The sequence below is a fragment of the Arachis ipaensis genome, chromosome B07 (genome assembly GCF_000816755.2).
Source record: "Arachis ipaensis cultivar K30076 chromosome B07, Araip1.1, whole genome shotgun sequence".
Classification (NCBI taxonomy): Eukaryota; Viridiplantae; Streptophyta; class Magnoliopsida; order Fabales; family Fabaceae; genus Arachis; species Arachis ipaensis.
This window is the reverse complement of record NC_029791.2, coordinates 108,016,034-108,031,637: the sequence shown is the minus strand read 5'-3', so window position 1 is coordinate 108,031,637 and position 15,604 is coordinate 108,016,034. Positions and strand designations below refer to the sequence as shown.

Here is a 15,604-nt window from a genome sequence, read left to right as displayed (position 1 = left end):
GAAAAATATTCAGTTAATTTTAATATTTTTTTTACATTAAAAAAAATTAATTACAAAATTAAAAATAATATAAAACTCAATTAAAAAAAGAAGAGTATAAAAATTTAGTTGCAAATTTGGTAAAATTAGAGGACTTAACAGAATAATTAAACCTTACGTAAATGTAGGAGACACACAATATGTATGACTAACAAATAATAAGCAAGATTTTAGACAATACCCATGAAATAGATAACATGATATATATCAATCCAACTAAGTAGCTACAAATATAGGTTTACCTGTAAGATGTCAAAAACTTTTTCTGCAATGTATTTTTGATGTGATGCAGCACCCTTTTGCTGCAATTTATCTGGATGTAGACAAAGTAAAGCTCTTTGATAAGCTCTTTTCACCGCATTTCCTTCAATTATATCGACAAGAGGCACAGGCTTCCAGCCACACTCCGGCCAAAGCACCTTTAATTATACAAATCAATGTCAGTTTAGTAAAAGTGAATTTTATCTATCAACCTCAAGGAAATAACCTTTAAAAATGGAATTAGACACATCAAAATGTTTTTATCTTTGTTGACAAGAAAGAAGAACGGCAAGGAGTACAGAACTCCATTTTTCCTTACTAATTGTAACGTCGATAGTAGCGAGCGTATGTTTGCTTCCTTCCCTTTAGACCATTGTTGTATCTTCTTGTCAATGACCTACATTGTATACAGAAATATGTATACACATAATATTGACAACCTTGAAAAAAAGAAAGCATGATAGTTGGTGCAAATTACTTGGATTGCTTGGTTATCTTGGCTTTTTAAATCATCATTCTCATCTTCTGCTAGTACTTGTATCTGTAATATTCAATTCAGGAGCATATTCACAGAAATTTCCTAAAACGAAAGTAATTTAAACATAAGATTGGAATTTAGCTCAGCAATTGAATACCGTGAAATTCCCATGGAAGGATCCATCCTTATCTCCGATAACAGTAAATGAAATATCTGGCGTTGCTGGTAACGAAATCAAGTTGTTTTGTCACAATATTTAATCATCAAGTATATAAAGCATGTCTATAATCTATATAGATTTTAACATTGATTAGTATAAAAAGCTCTACAACAATAAGGAAGTGTCACGGTCATTTCATATTTTAACAAAGTCTCTTCAGTTGATTAACAGCTTATGCTAGTTCTTTTAAAAGGTGGCACCCTATTATTCATTGAATTTGTAAAAAGTAAACACAACTGCATATTGAAATGGATGCAGACCATAGAGAAAAGCACAATTTTTGTTACAGCACCATGCTTAACAGAAACTTAGGAGGGATGCAATGTGGAAATAACAAATCACCATAGAAGCATGTTTAAACTAGAATGTGCTCGATGCTTGCCCTGTAAATGTTTCCTATTGTTACATGCAGGCTACGCACATAATCTTTGTTAGAGCAGTCATATTACACTAGAATTCAGAAAATTAAGCTGTACCTGATGCTGAGATATCATCCTGCTGAGACAAATTATTAGAAGACCCATTGGAGGACTCTACCCTGGAACTTTCTTTCTTGGACTGTTCGGAATACTCGTCCGCCTAAATAAGATTGAGCAACCGTAAGCATCTTAATTGTTGTAAAGCTAGGATAACATGAACTTGACACTGAAGAATAGTCATAACTATTGACAGCTTCTTATAATATGAATTTTTCTTTTCTATCCATCTTATTCATTAGTTCTTACTGCCGACACTTACTCCGTTCTTTGTCCTGAAAGCATCTCTTTGCTTGTATAAAGAACCCTCAGATTTGGGTTCAACTCTGGGTTTTGTTGCAGCTTCTTGATTGAATATTCGGACAAATTCTTTGACCTTTCCTTTAATGCGGTCTTTCCCCATATTCTCACCAAAGTTCAAGGAACCAGGGGATGCTTTGCTATGCTCTACAGCTTTCACAGAAACAGTCGTTTCTTCTCGTTTATTTGGATTCACGTTATCAAAATTAGACAACTCTTTTGTGCTTTTCATCTTACTTTCATCTTGTCTCTCCCTTCGAGTGATCTCGTTATAATCTGATATATGAAATTGAGAACATTATAATGGAGTCATAAAGTAGTATACATACACACAGACAGAAGTGGATGGTGAATATGGCTTTACCTTGTTTCGCTATTGCATTACTTTCATTTAACAGTGAACGTAATGTTTTGGTCTCAAGCTTCTGATTTCCACTTGCTGCTTCTTTTTTTCCAGAGAAGGTTTTCTCACTCGCAGAATGAGTAGATGAGATAGGACTACCAGGATCATCTTTAGTTACAGTATGAGAGCTGCTCATCGTCTCTGATTGAGCTTTGGAAGAAGCTCTTTGTTCTGTGATTCGAATAGAATCTGCCCCATTTTGAATAGTTGTACGAGAGGTTGATCCATCTTGTCTTGTGCTTCTCGATAACAAGGAGGCTTTGTATGATGCAGGACTATCATTTTGTGTGGTAATCTCACTGGCCACCCATTCCTTGGCGCTTGAGCTTCTCTCAAATTTAAGCTTATCTTTTCTCTCTGTCCTAAGAGGCATAACCATTGGCACCCCTTTACTTGCCCATTTGTATATTGAGAAATGAAATTGGCCATTACTGTTAGATTGGTCTTGTTTCATGTTACTTTCTATATCTGAAAACTCTTTCGACAGAAGACTCTGCCGATAAGCGGGTTTTAAAGCATTCTTTGGATCCTCCTTGTGCTTGGTTGGTGGGGTTGAAAATCTTGAAAGATGAGAATCTGAAGAGCCTACTCCATTCGAAGCACCAAAACCATCATTGAAGTTGTTAAGTGGGTTCCTACTTCTGGTAGAGTAACCAAATGTTGGAAGGTCCATCCCTTTTGACAATTTGGCAGGAAGACTGGTTGGTCAGTGGAAAGTGACGGGAGTTAGAAACTTAGCATCAGTCACAATAGGAGATGAGCAAGTCATTTAGTTCACAACTTAGAAGCTGATAAGTTATTATCCATGCTGAAAACAATGCATGAAGCAGTCCCAAATGAATAAAACTAGCAATGGCTATCGATCTGCAATTTTCTTTCAATGATTATGAATCTAATGAATTTGATTCACTAATTGAACACTAAAAATCGATGGTTTAATACATATTGTCATATAGTAGTCTACTATTTGAACGTATCAAGTAAGGTAACATTCGGGACAGTTTTTGTCCTATCTATTCATGGTAAAAAATTGAACTCTAACCTGTCTTTGTGTATATTCCTCTTATCTCTATTCACCCTTGTAATTTTAAAAATTTAATAAATAAAATTACATTTTAAAATTTATATAATTATCATCACATACATAATTTTATATATACCAAGATGAGTACTTTTTAAATTCGACCCTGTCCGCCCTAGACTGGGTCGGGTAATTACCCCACTTGGACCGGATAGGGGAGAGTGGGTACCGCGCGTCCGGGTAACGTTGCTATCCTATCCCCCACAGTTAGTTTAAAAGTTCAAAACACAGATATCATCCCACACAATAAACGATTACAACAGTGTTTCTAATTCAAAATTGCTTACTGAAGGAGAGACTCAAATAGGGAACAATAGTGATGATTAACTAATCCGTAATTTGGATTCAATTTTATGAGTTTGTTAAAAATCATCAATAATCCGCACGAGAAGGATAGGTTAATGAGGAAAACCTGAAGTTCGAAGGTAGAGAAGAGGAGAGAGGGTCAGCAAGAGAAGGGCTCAAAACTCTGCTGGGGAAAGGGCTTTGACTCTGATCCCTATTCCTGATCGGAGACTCATCGCCTCTGAATATATCATCGTAGAAGTCACTGTTCTTGTTTGAATAACGCCTCCGATTCACGAAATCTTCCCCTCCAAACACTGGTCTCTCCCGCTCAGGACGCCACGCACACGAACTTGGAGCCTCGCCTTCTTCTCCTTCTCCTTCTTGACTCAAATCCTGCAACCTGCTGTAGCTGAGGCTATGCCGAATCTCGCTGTTAATGGAAGACCGCCGTGGCGGCCCTCCGAACACATCGTTGAAATCCACATCGGAGTTTCTGCTTGGCGTGCTTGGACTCGTGTAGAAACCGCTTTCCCCTTGTTGTGAAGAATAAGAAGAGGAGTAAAACCTCTCCATTATTATTAATAATTAATAATAACTGTCAACTAATTCAGGATTAAAAATTGGCGGGAAAACGTGGAACGCAGCGGAGGGTAATGGAAAGTTTGTTTTGAACTGTAACTGCCTCTGCCTGCTATGAATCAGAGACACAGACGAGAACAGGCACGAATTCTGAAAGGGAAGTAACTACCACAATACGACAGAGAAGGTGCGCCGAAGACCAATTGCCATTGGCAAGCCACAAGATATGAGTGACTTGGGATAATACTTTAAAGGATAGAAACAAAACTATAAAAAAGTGATGCTGATAACTCGACCACTCTACTCCATGCCTTTTTGAAGAAATCTTTTCCCTCAATTCTTCTTTGGGATACTAATTAAATCCCCTCTCGCTTAAAATTTTCAATGCGGCCACCACACCCTCTGCCACTTCTCTGATTTTGTCTCTTCCTATCATATTTTTGGCTATTCAAGAGTTGGCATTAGGAATAGGAACCGATGTCACAAGAGAAAAATATGAAATTTTGGCCCCACGTAGCACTCTTCATATAATTTTTGTTATATATTTATGCATTCATTTCACTAGTTCAAAGTTTCTTATTTTCAATAATTTTTCAGTAATTCAGATTTTCCGTAACCTCCGATATACGTAGATGAAACGCATCCATCACGGGATTCCTGATTAGGCACGAAGATAAGGGGCCCATGCAATACCAGAACATATGGTTCGGGAAAAGAGCCAATCGTGCCAGAGAAAAATCGATAATACATTCGCAACAAGCGCCAAACTATTGCAAAGGCTCATTCATTACTCAAGGAACCTGAACTCTCATTTACATTATTTCAATTTGAATGCTTGTCACACTTTCCTGCTCAGTGCCAAAACCAACAACCAAGCAAAACAACATCCAACTTAAGAGGCTGGTTGCTTACAAACAAAATTTGGACGGTCAAAACTTTAAATTCGGACCTACATTTCTGAATTGGTTGTCACTAACATCATTTCCTGGAGGGTAACAATGTTTAAACCTTTTATTTATAATAATCACATATGCTGCATGGTGCGCATGAGGACAAAAAGAGTATGTACAAGAGAACTGGATTGGATTTTAGGCATCTTCAGAGCCGGTAATATATGAAATGATAACTGTTGTGTCGTCAAGCTTGCCACCATAGTAACGGAGCCCAGCATCTTGAGCAGCAGTTGAAAAAGGCGTCTGCCGGTCTTTGTCCTGTGCCCGTTGGCGTGCCAGTGCAGCTATTTTCTGAGCCGTTGCCTGAGGGCTTAAGCCAGCTCTTTTGGCATGAACCACCACTGCCGTGATATCATTATTATACAAGTTGTCAAACAACCCATCCGTACCAGCGACTATGACATCACCAAGAGCAACACGAATTGTGAAAACCTGACATGAACAAGGCAATCCACATAAAAGTCCAACAAGAAGCATAGATAAACAAATATTCAAGAAGATTAACTAGTTTATTGACTATGGCAATGGTGAACTACTTAAGGATATGGATGCCATTCGCATGTTATAGAAGGGAATAATTGAGACAAAATATAAAAAACTGTCTGAAAAGAATTAGATAACCACCAAAAGTTTTAATGGCTTGTTATAATGAATGCAAGTAATATGCTAGCATTAACAAGATCATACTTAAATGGTAGTAAGCTTTGTCTGCATTTCTCCAACTTTCTTAAAGACACAGTACCAGGATTTACCATATCTTTCAATGTCCTACAGCCTACAGTAAACTTCCATCTAAAGTAGACTACTTTAACTGGTGGTGTTTATGCTGCAAGTTACTTTCAAATTTCACATCTCACTTACAGCTGATCGGAGATAACATATCTAAAGAGCACATCATAATAGTCTAATATGATAATTGACTGTGGGACTACATTGAACAGAGAGTAAATCAACAAAACTACTATAGGACTTAAAGAAACCACTATAATCAATACATCCTGTAAATAAAGGGATTAAAAACTTGATTAAAGATTAAACAAATCAAATACGACACATAAAGTATTATAAGGTTTAATTATTTTTTTGGTCCTTATAATTTCACTAAATTTATAATTAGATCCTTATATTTTTTCTCTTTCAATTGGGTCCTTACACTATTTTTAATTTTATAATTAGGTCCTTACTAGCATAAAGAATGTTAAGAGTTAATGGAATATTTCTCTACAAATTGAAAGTATCCATAATTAATAACCTAATTAGATCATTAACTACATGTTTTTTGGGAGGAATATTCCATTAAATGTAACATTCACAGAAAGGAGCTAATTACAAAGTTAAAAGCAATGTAAGGACCCAGTTGAAAAGGAAAAAAGTATAAGGATCTAATTGCAAATTTGGTAAAACTATAAAGACTAACAGGATAATTAAACCTTATTATAAATTCAACAAACAGCACAAGCTGTCAATAAATCTTTTTTCTAGAATTTAAACAAAATCACAATATAACACAAACACATACACACAAGGAAATGAAACCATGAAGGAATCGTATGCACTGCAAAAGGTGTACAGGATCACTAGCAAAATCATGTGATATTCGTCACCAACAGAAATTAAAAGATTTTATTAACTAATGCAGTAACATTCCCTTACAATCCTGTGCATCTTACCTGACCAGAACTAGGTAAATCGCCATTATTTCCACTTTCCAGCTGATAAGTGAAATTAAAATTATGTTGCTGCACCGGGGACCGAAATACAGTGCACCCATCACGGATCACCATAAAACCACTGTCTCCCAAGTTAATAGCATGAAGCCACTGCAGTATCATGAGTAAAGAAAATTGTCAAAAATAAAATGATGTACCAGAACTGATTATTTATAACATAATGTCACTAGAAACCGTGAAAATTATGCTGAGAGACCAAATATATCACTAACTAGTTTCGTAGGAAATTGTACCATTCAGTCACAAACACAAAAGAATCCCAAAAGGGGGGAAAAGGCATCAAAGGAGTCAGAAAACTGATATACGTAGAAATATAATATGTAATGTCAGAGCTATTGCTATTAGTGTGTCAACATGTTTAAAATTTAAAACACAATAAAGTTTGAGGGGACTAGAGCCATTATAAATTTATAACTATTGGATATTTGGATTAGTGTTGTGTTAAGCATGTACTTGAACTATACCATTTTAATATATTATCACTGAAGGAATAATATTATCAGTTCATCATACAAAGGTGAAGGTAACCTGATCAGTAAGTGTGATAATGCATGCTGTGGAGGAACCCTTAGCTTTTGTACTTAAGTATGCTTTTTCCAACACCCTTGCTGGGTCAATTGAACCTTTGGACTCCCCCGAAATAGCAGCCACTGAATTGGACATGAGCTCACGAGAATACTGTCCAGCATCAACACCATGATCGGCCCAGCCACCAACACCATCAGCCAGTCCTATAGCTTGTGCCTCAGAGCATATAAAATGAGCATCTTCTCCCCCGGTTTCTTCCTTATCAGGATGGGGTAAGTAGCATGATCCAGATGCTAATTTAAGGGTTTTACCTAAAGGAGCTTTCCTGCAATTATCGTCCAACCATATAGTAAAGCAATGAGACTGGAATTCCACTGTAAATTTTAATTGCCAAGTACTAACGCTAAAATTTTGAGTCATCCTAAAATATTTGCTTCTCAAAATACAAGTATTCAGAGTTCTTATGTTGAATATATATCTTCATTCTTCAATCTGTTTTGAAATGTACTTAAATAGAATACACTTTTGTTACCAGTACAATCACAAACAAACTGGGAAAAAGTAACTAATTTCCCCTGACACCGAAAAAGGGGAAAAGAGGGTGTGCGACGCAGGGGAGGGGAGAGGGGAGAGAAAGCTTCACCGTGATATTTAAATAATTGATTTGAATGTAGAAAATTCTTTTCTATTTTTTGGATACATTTCAATTGAAGGGAGAGAGAACATACGGTTTAGATGAAATAGAAGAATTTGTTGAGTTCTCTTTACAAGCACAAGTGTCATGACGTACACCATGAGCAGGGCCTGAAATAGCGCATGATGATGATCCATGGAAACCTCTAGATGCCAACTCTGTGCAGAGGTAAGAAGAGTGCAAGGTCCTTGCAGCAATAAGATAGCTATAAATTGTACGATTTTCGGGTTGCCAAGAGCTTTTCATGCCCACTTTTCTACCATTCTCCAAACCTGTCCTCAAACACAGATTACTCACAACCTTTCTTGACAGTGAATGGCGACGATACCTCAAAGTTAACTTATCATCAGAGCATTCACTGATTGCAGCTGCAGATAAGCGAGAAGTGAGAGCAGAATCCATAGACACTGTGGGAAATGGTGTGCCAATTACAGACAATGTTCTTCTCTGTCTAACCAAATAGGTACAAGCTTCGAAGTTTACAGGGTGACAAAACTTGGTAGTACTAAACAACAACTTCCCTCGTGCAATCAGAACACCGAAAACAACAGAACTTATGGTTCCACCACCTATTCCTACATTTGAACTTTGAATTGCAGTGCCCAATCTTGAAAAGTACACGAGTGGCATTTTTTTTTTCACAAACAATAATTTAGCTTATTCAACTCTATGGAACACAACACCAATATTTGCAACAGATAACAAAGGTCAAAAACCGCATTGTTCATTCAAATAAATCAGAGGAAGAACCGATAGCAGAGAAATCAAACGAGATTCAAAATGAAACGACTTACAGCTGATGCTGATCAAAGAAGAAAGGTAGCGAAGGAAAACCCTAACCAGAAAATTCCTAGGAGAATCGAAACATAACGGAAGAAGTTTGGTGCATAATTAAATTAAATGATAATAAAGAAATTGGGTGGTAGCTGATCCTTTCCGTGTCTCCTCTTTATAAATGTTCCCGCTACAGCGATCAGCATTGTTAGATGCCAATGACCGGAAAGAAAGGAATAGAAACGAGGGAAAAAAAACAAAAACATGTATTCTTCCTGGTTCAAACAGTACCGAATCTCATCATTGGGAATAAATGACCTTTGGTGACTGGGTTGCCAATTAACACTCTCTTTGCTACGTTTTTATTTTCTATTTTTATTTTTAATAATTTTTATTTTTATCTTTTATTTTTATTTTTTTATAAAATTTAAAAAATAAAAAATATTAAAAAAATAAAAAATAAAAATAAAAACTAAATATATTTTTATTAACCTTGGGCCTATTTTGGGCCCAATTTGGCCCGTTCGATTCAATCTTGGGCCAAATTCTTTAAAATTAGTGTCAAAATTCTTGTTTTAATTAGTTCTACCTCACTAAATCATAAAATTTTATTTTTTAATTTATTCTCTAAAATTTTAATTTATCTCCAAAATTTACATTCATGACTTATATTGGTTTCTTAATTATTTTTTGTTAATAACATGATAACGTGGTATGCTAATGTAAACTATAAGTGTCATGTATCAGAATATTATTCATCAATATATAATAGAGTGAAGATGAATCAGTTAAAAATATGTGAATACGTGACATATTAATGTAGATGATGGTGTTACGTGACAAAACATAATTTGTTCACATGTCACTTTGGTGTCACATGTCATAAAATTATTGAAAAATTAGTGCCAAATACCATTAGGAAATTTTAATGAATAAAAGGGACCAATAATGTCAACATTATTAAGAAAGACAAAATAGATATTATATCAATCTCGATTGCCCCCTATCAAATGTCGTCATTGGAAATGGTTGAACTCAAAACTCAGTTGGAAGAATTGATGAGTAAAAAGTTCATCCGACCAAGTGTTTATTCGTGGGGAGCGCCGGTGTTACTGGTAAAGAAAAATGATGAAAGTATGCATCTGTGTGTAGATTACCGGCAATTAAACAAAGTTACAGTAAAAAAACAAATATTCGTTGCCAAAAATCAATTACCTGATGGACTAATTATAGGGAGCTGGAGTATTTTCTAAAATTGACTTGAGGTCTGGTTATCACCAGATAAGAGTAAGAGACGAAGACATTCCGAAAATCGCTTTTAGAACTTGCTATGGCCACTATGAATATACGGTAATGTCATTTGGGTTAACTAATGTCCTGACGGTGTTCATGGATTACATAAATCGGATCTTCCATCCTTTGTTGGACAAATTCATCGTCATCTTCATTGATGACATCCTAATATATTCCTGAACCGAAGAAGAACACGCGAAATGCTTGCTGATGAGTTTGGAAAACTCTAAACTAAATTGATGATGATCAAACATTATTAACAGCAAAATTATTAAGCTAATCTTGGTTAATGTGTTAATTAAAATAATTTTGTTGTGCAGGATTAATATTGGGCCGAAAACAAATTTATTGTGCTAGCCCAATTTACACTCAGCCTTGGTTTTAATAACAAAAAATGAATGTGGCTGATTTAATGTTACTTGGGCCAAATAATTTTGATTGCTCCAAGCCCAAGTGTGTTACATGCTTTCCATTTGTTTTATGCATGCTCCAAGTTTTATCAGGAAAGCAAATGTTATTAATGGGCCAAGATCAAATATTGTTGCAATCAAGCCCATATGTTATAAGAGTTCCTCATGCATGATCCGAAACCAAAGAAGGAAGAAAGCAAAATTGCTTTCAACGGATCCAAAGATTCAAACATTAGATGGATTCCAAAATTCATTTAATTGCAATGTGTTGCATGGAACTATGAGAGAGAACATGAGTGACTTTGATTTGATGGACATTATTGAAGCTACACGTTACTCAGTAAAGGGAAGTAAACATTTACTTTGCTTTATCAAACCACTTTAGTTAATGTCCATATTCTCTTTCTTCTCTCTTGATGACTTAGGGATTTCTCATAATTTTTCATGCCCTAGAACCCCCCCAACAAAATGGGGTGGTTGAAAGAAGGAATAGAAGCCTTCAAGAAATGACTAGGGCTATGTTATGTGAAAGTGAAATTCCTAAATTCTTATGGGCTGAAGCTGTGAACACAGCATGTTATATTTTGAATAGAACAATCATTAGAAAAGGGTTAAAGAAAACACCTTATGAGCTATGGAAAGGAACCCCTCCAAATCTTAAGTATTTTCATGTTTTTGGATGCAAATTTTTTGTGCTTAATAATAAAGAAAACCTTGGAAAGTTTGATCCAAAATCCTATGAATGAATGTTTGTTGGATATTCCACCACAAGCAAGGCCTATAGAGTTTATCTCAAGGAGCATAGGACAATAGAGGAATCCATACATGTTACTTTTTGTGATTCTAACTTAATTCCCAGTATTGTGAAGGATATTGATTCAGATGGTGAAGAGGCTGGAACAAGTAAAGAAAATCCCAAATCTGTTCAAATTGAAGAATCTGTCAGCCCGGTTTTGTCTCGTCAGATTGGTCTGTTCAGTTTTGTCTCGTAGGTTTGGACGAGATAAAAACGCAAGCTTGATGGAGGAGCTCTGTTCAGGGGGAGGCAACACAGATTTAAATTCTCCTGGGCCCCACCTAATAAATTCTGACCTCACCATGGCAGTTTAGTTAGTTATTCCTTCCTTGAAAAATAAAATCACAAAATCTTTTAGATTGTCTTTTCAAATCTAGTTGGAAGATACATGTTGTCAAATCATATCTTTTCCTTCCAACTAAATCCCTTGATTCAAGGAAAAACTCCCTCTTTATCACTTTTTGAAACTCTCATTTGGATAATAACCGTGCCATTATGGTCATTAACCTCCCATCATCTCTGTCCAATCCTCATTTATTGCACCTCTAACCTCCTTTCATCCTCCTCTCATTCGGCCCTCACCCCTTCATATTCAACCCATCATTCATCCACCATGAAAAAGAAAACCGCTGTTAGGCGAAGTAGCCGAACCCCCATTCCAAAAAACCCACCTTTCTCATCACCTCCAACCCATACACATATCCATCTCCATTCTACCTCATCCTCTACTCAGTCACCTCCCTCCAAGAAAACCGAAACCATGCGCCGAAAGGTTATTGCTCAGAAAACTTCAGGGAGAGGCAAGACAGGGAAGAACAAGCAACCAAGTGTTGAAGAAAATGAAGAAACATCACATACTACTCCACCTCCATCACCACCAAAAAGATCTACCCCTCATGCAAAAAGCTCTCAAAAGAAACAGAAAACCTTTGCTCTGCATGACACAAGCGAACCCCCCAATCTGGAATCTCTAGAGTTCAAAAACAAATTCCACAAAACTCATTCACATTTTGATCCTTCTCGCTTCCACTCATGTGCATTCTATGAATTTCACAAAGATGTTCTTCTGCAGCGCCATCTCTGCCCTTCTTACTTGGTGAACCTTCCAAATCTTGCCACCAAAGGAATAAACTTTTCGTCTCTGTTTGATGCTCTGAAATGGACTCCTCTGACTCACATTCAGAAATTAGTATACCCGGGGCTGGTCTGGGAATTTTATGCAAACATGCGTTTGATTGGTGGGTCAATCCACTCTTACGTCAAGCGTGTTTACATAACCCTCACCCCTCAAACCATTGGTGCTGCTCTTGGGTATGAAGATGAGGGACCAAAGGTTTATATGGTTGATAAATGGGATGATCAAGTGGGAGTTACTCAACAAACTGTCATGCACCACATCTGTGCCAACCTCTCCGGGCTTGATGGATTAATCCCAACTCACAAATCCCTCGGCCCAGAGAACTCTCTGTTACACCGTATCATCACTCATATCATCACTCCTCAAAGTGGTTCTCATCATAGAGTAACAGTTTCTGATTCTATCATTCTCTTTGCTCTTATTACTTCCACTCCAATTTCATTTGCTTATATTATGACACGTCATATGTGGGAAGCAGTAAGAAGCACAAAAAAGGCTAATCTTCCTTATGGCATGTTTCTTACATGTATATTTGAATATTTTAAGGTTGATTTGTCTAATGAATCTGTTGAGAACAAAGTGTCACAGATTAAAGGAGGAGGAGTTTCGAACAAGAAAAGCAAGCAGTCTGTTGCCTCCGAACCCTCTCTAAGCGATTTGGAAAGCCACCCTGAACCCTCAAAAGTCACGGCATCCATCAGGGAAGCTCTCAGTGAATTCCGCAATATGTCCAAACTGATGCTTAAGTCAAGCAAGGCTGCCCGGAAACTGGCATATGCAAATGAGAAAGCCTGGAAGAAGTGCTATGAAAGGGTCGGTTTCATGATTCAAACCTTTGATGATGAAATGGGAACAGGAGATTCTGAAGATGATTCTGGTTCTGAGTTCAATGTTTCTGATGATTAGTGACTATTCCTCTACTTTTATTTGATATTGGCAACAATAGGCTCAATCCTTCTTTTGTTTTTTGTAAAGGCATGACTTGATACTCCCTGCCGTATGATACTCTGAACAATTACTGCTTTGTTATAAATATTATGTATTGCTCATGTCTCTTGTTGCAGGTTTTTATGCCCCTTGATGCCAAAAGGGGGAGGAAATTTAGATTCCAAAATTGAAATTGGAATGAAACAGGGGCTGGAAAAACAGGGGACAAGGGTTGAAATTTTCAAATTGAAAATTCATGATTATCCTTGTTCAAAGAAGGCATTTGGTTTATTATGATGTTTGATATATTGTGATGCCTGGCTGAATTTTTGTTCTATTATGATCCTTGCTGTATGAACTGCATTTGGCATTTGGTTTATTATGATGTTTGATTTATTGTGATAACTGGCTGATCCTGGCTGATTGGTTCATTTTTGATAAACCTGCTGAATTGAAAATTTATTTTTTGGCAGTTCTTTTAAACTATGATATCTAAACATATGCCATGTTTTGATGTGCTAATATATGTTTCAAAATATTTTCCTTATTTTGAATGACATTGCTCTGATATCTGGACTGGAAAATATTTGGAAATTTTCTGAAACAACACTGTTTTGTGTTCTGTTGATATATGTAAGTTTGAGCAGATAATCAATTTATTGATAACAAATGAGTTTTGATTATCATCACATTCTGCTCATAAATCAAGCATTCAACATTTCAAAATAAAATATGTTGAATAACATTGTTACTTGAAGCTTGATCCAATTGTTACAGGTTAAGTGCTTCCCTTGATAAAAATAGCACATATTAAGGGGGAGCCATGTGACAATTTGAAAGGGGAAGAAATTCAATCTTCAAAGGGAGTATTCTTTACTCTATCTTTAAATTTCTTTCCATTTCAATTTTAATAATGTTTGTCATCAAGGGGGAGATTGATGAGTTTGGAAAACTCTAAACTAAATTGATGATGATCAAACATTATTAACAGCAAAATTATTAAGCTAATCTTGGTTATTGTGTTAATTAAAATAATTTTGTTGTGCAGGATTAATATTGGGCCGAAAACAAATTTATCATGCTAGCCCAATTTACATTCAGCCTTGGTTTTGATAATAAATAATGAAAATGGCTGTTTTAATGTTACTTGGGCCCAAATGATTTTGATTACTCTAAGCCCAAGTGGGTTACATGCTTTCCATTTGTTTTATGCATGCTCCAAGTCTTATCAGGAAAGCAAATGTTATTAATGGGCCAAGATCAAATATTGTTGCAATCAAGCCCATATGTTATAAGAGTTCCTCATGCATGATCCGAAACCAAAGAAGGAAGAAAGCAAAATTGCTTTCAACGGATCCAAAGATTCAAACATTAGATGGATTCCAAAATTCATTTAATTACAATGTGTTGCATGGGAACTATGAGAGAGAACATGAGTGACTTTGATTTGATGGACATTATTGAAGCTACACGTTACTCAGTAAAGGGAAGTAAACATTTACTTTGCTTTATCAAACCACTTTAGTTAATGTCCATATTCTCTTTCTTCTCTCTCACAACTCTTTCTCTCTTCGGTCATTACTCAGAAAATATTGGCAGCCATGGAAGCAAAAGTAAGCTACCGAGATGAAGAGAAAGCAAGCCTAAAGACCATCACAATGATGGCAAGAAAACATACTAAAATAAAAATGAGCTGTGGCTAAGATATTCACCAAATGTGGTTAGATTTGGTGAGGTTATCTTGAGTCTTTCATGCTCAAAATGGAAGAAGAAGATTCGGCCAGCTGGAGGAGATTCTTGAAGCATGGCTTGTCTTCGATTCTGCTCAACCACCACAGGAAGTAGCTAGAGTGGCGAAGTGATGGTTGAAGGCAGAGATTGAAGCAGATGAAGTCATCATCATCATGAAGCATCAAGGGCCAGAATTTCATCTTGGAGAGCAAGCCAAGGATGAAGAGCTCGGATTGATGAAGAGTGATGATCAAGAAAGGACTAGAGGTAATTGCATGTTGGTTAATGCATGGTTATCTCTTCTCTCTCTATGTGGCCGAACCGGTTTTGTTGAAGGAAGAAGAAGTTGGTTCAGTTTTGGCTTCAATAAGTGGAGGCTCCCCTCTTCTATATTAAGGGTGGACAGCCACTGTTTGAAGCAAGGAGGAGAAAATTTGAGAGTGCAAGGCACAGAGTTCTCAGAGCTACCTGAGCTAACAGTTTTCTCTTCTCCTTCAATGTATTC

General features: G+C 36.4%; 2 protein-coding genes across 2 annotated transcripts in view; both read right to left on the bottom strand.

The window, feature by feature from the left end:
- The window catches only part of LOC107610148 (J domain-containing protein required for chloroplast accumulation response 1), a 5,301-nt gene extending 650 nt beyond the window's left edge, over positions 1-4,651 (bottom strand). The window contains exons 1-8 of the mRNA XM_016312234.2: positions 3,671-4,651; positions 2,139-2,875; positions 1,737-2,050; positions 1,475-1,577; positions 936-1,000; positions 779-841; positions 620-697; positions 282-458 (exon numbers count right to left, since the gene is read on the bottom strand). Of these exons, the coding sequence (XP_016167720.1) occupies positions 282-458; positions 620-697; positions 779-841; positions 936-1,000; positions 1,475-1,577; positions 1,737-2,050; positions 2,139-2,875; positions 3,671-4,119 (1,986 nt within the window). The 5' untranslated portion in view covers positions 4,120-4,651. The remainder of the gene's footprint in view (positions 1-281; positions 459-619; positions 698-778; positions 842-935; positions 1,001-1,474; positions 1,578-1,736; positions 2,051-2,138; positions 2,876-3,670) is intronic.
- LOC107610147 (probable protein phosphatase 2C 55) lies at positions 4,894-9,125 on the bottom strand. Its single transcript, XM_016312233.2, has 4 exons — positions 8,065-9,125; positions 7,337-7,661; positions 6,749-6,898; positions 4,894-5,510 (listed from the first exon to the last, which is right to left on the bottom strand). Exons 1-4 carry the CDS (start codon positions 8,658-8,660, stop codon positions 5,214-5,216), a joined length of 1,368 nt encoding a protein of 455 aa, XP_016167719.1. The 5' UTR covers positions 8,661-9,125; the 3' UTR covers positions 4,894-5,213.

Bases quoted from the DNA above. Each gene is read 5' to 3' on its own strand.
- LOC107610147 (XM_016312233.2), bottom strand. From the start codon at position 8,660: ATGCCACTCGTGTACTTTTCAAGATTGGGCACTGCAATTCAAAGTTCA. The intron at 7,662-8,064 runs GTATGTTCTCTC...CGATAATTGCAG, and splicing joins TCTTCTATTTCATCTAAACC to GAAAGCTCCTTTAGGTAAAA. The intron at 5,511-6,748 runs GTAAGATGCACA...TGTTCATGTCAG, and splicing joins ATTTACCTAGTTCTGGTCAG to GTTTTCACAATTCGTGTTGC.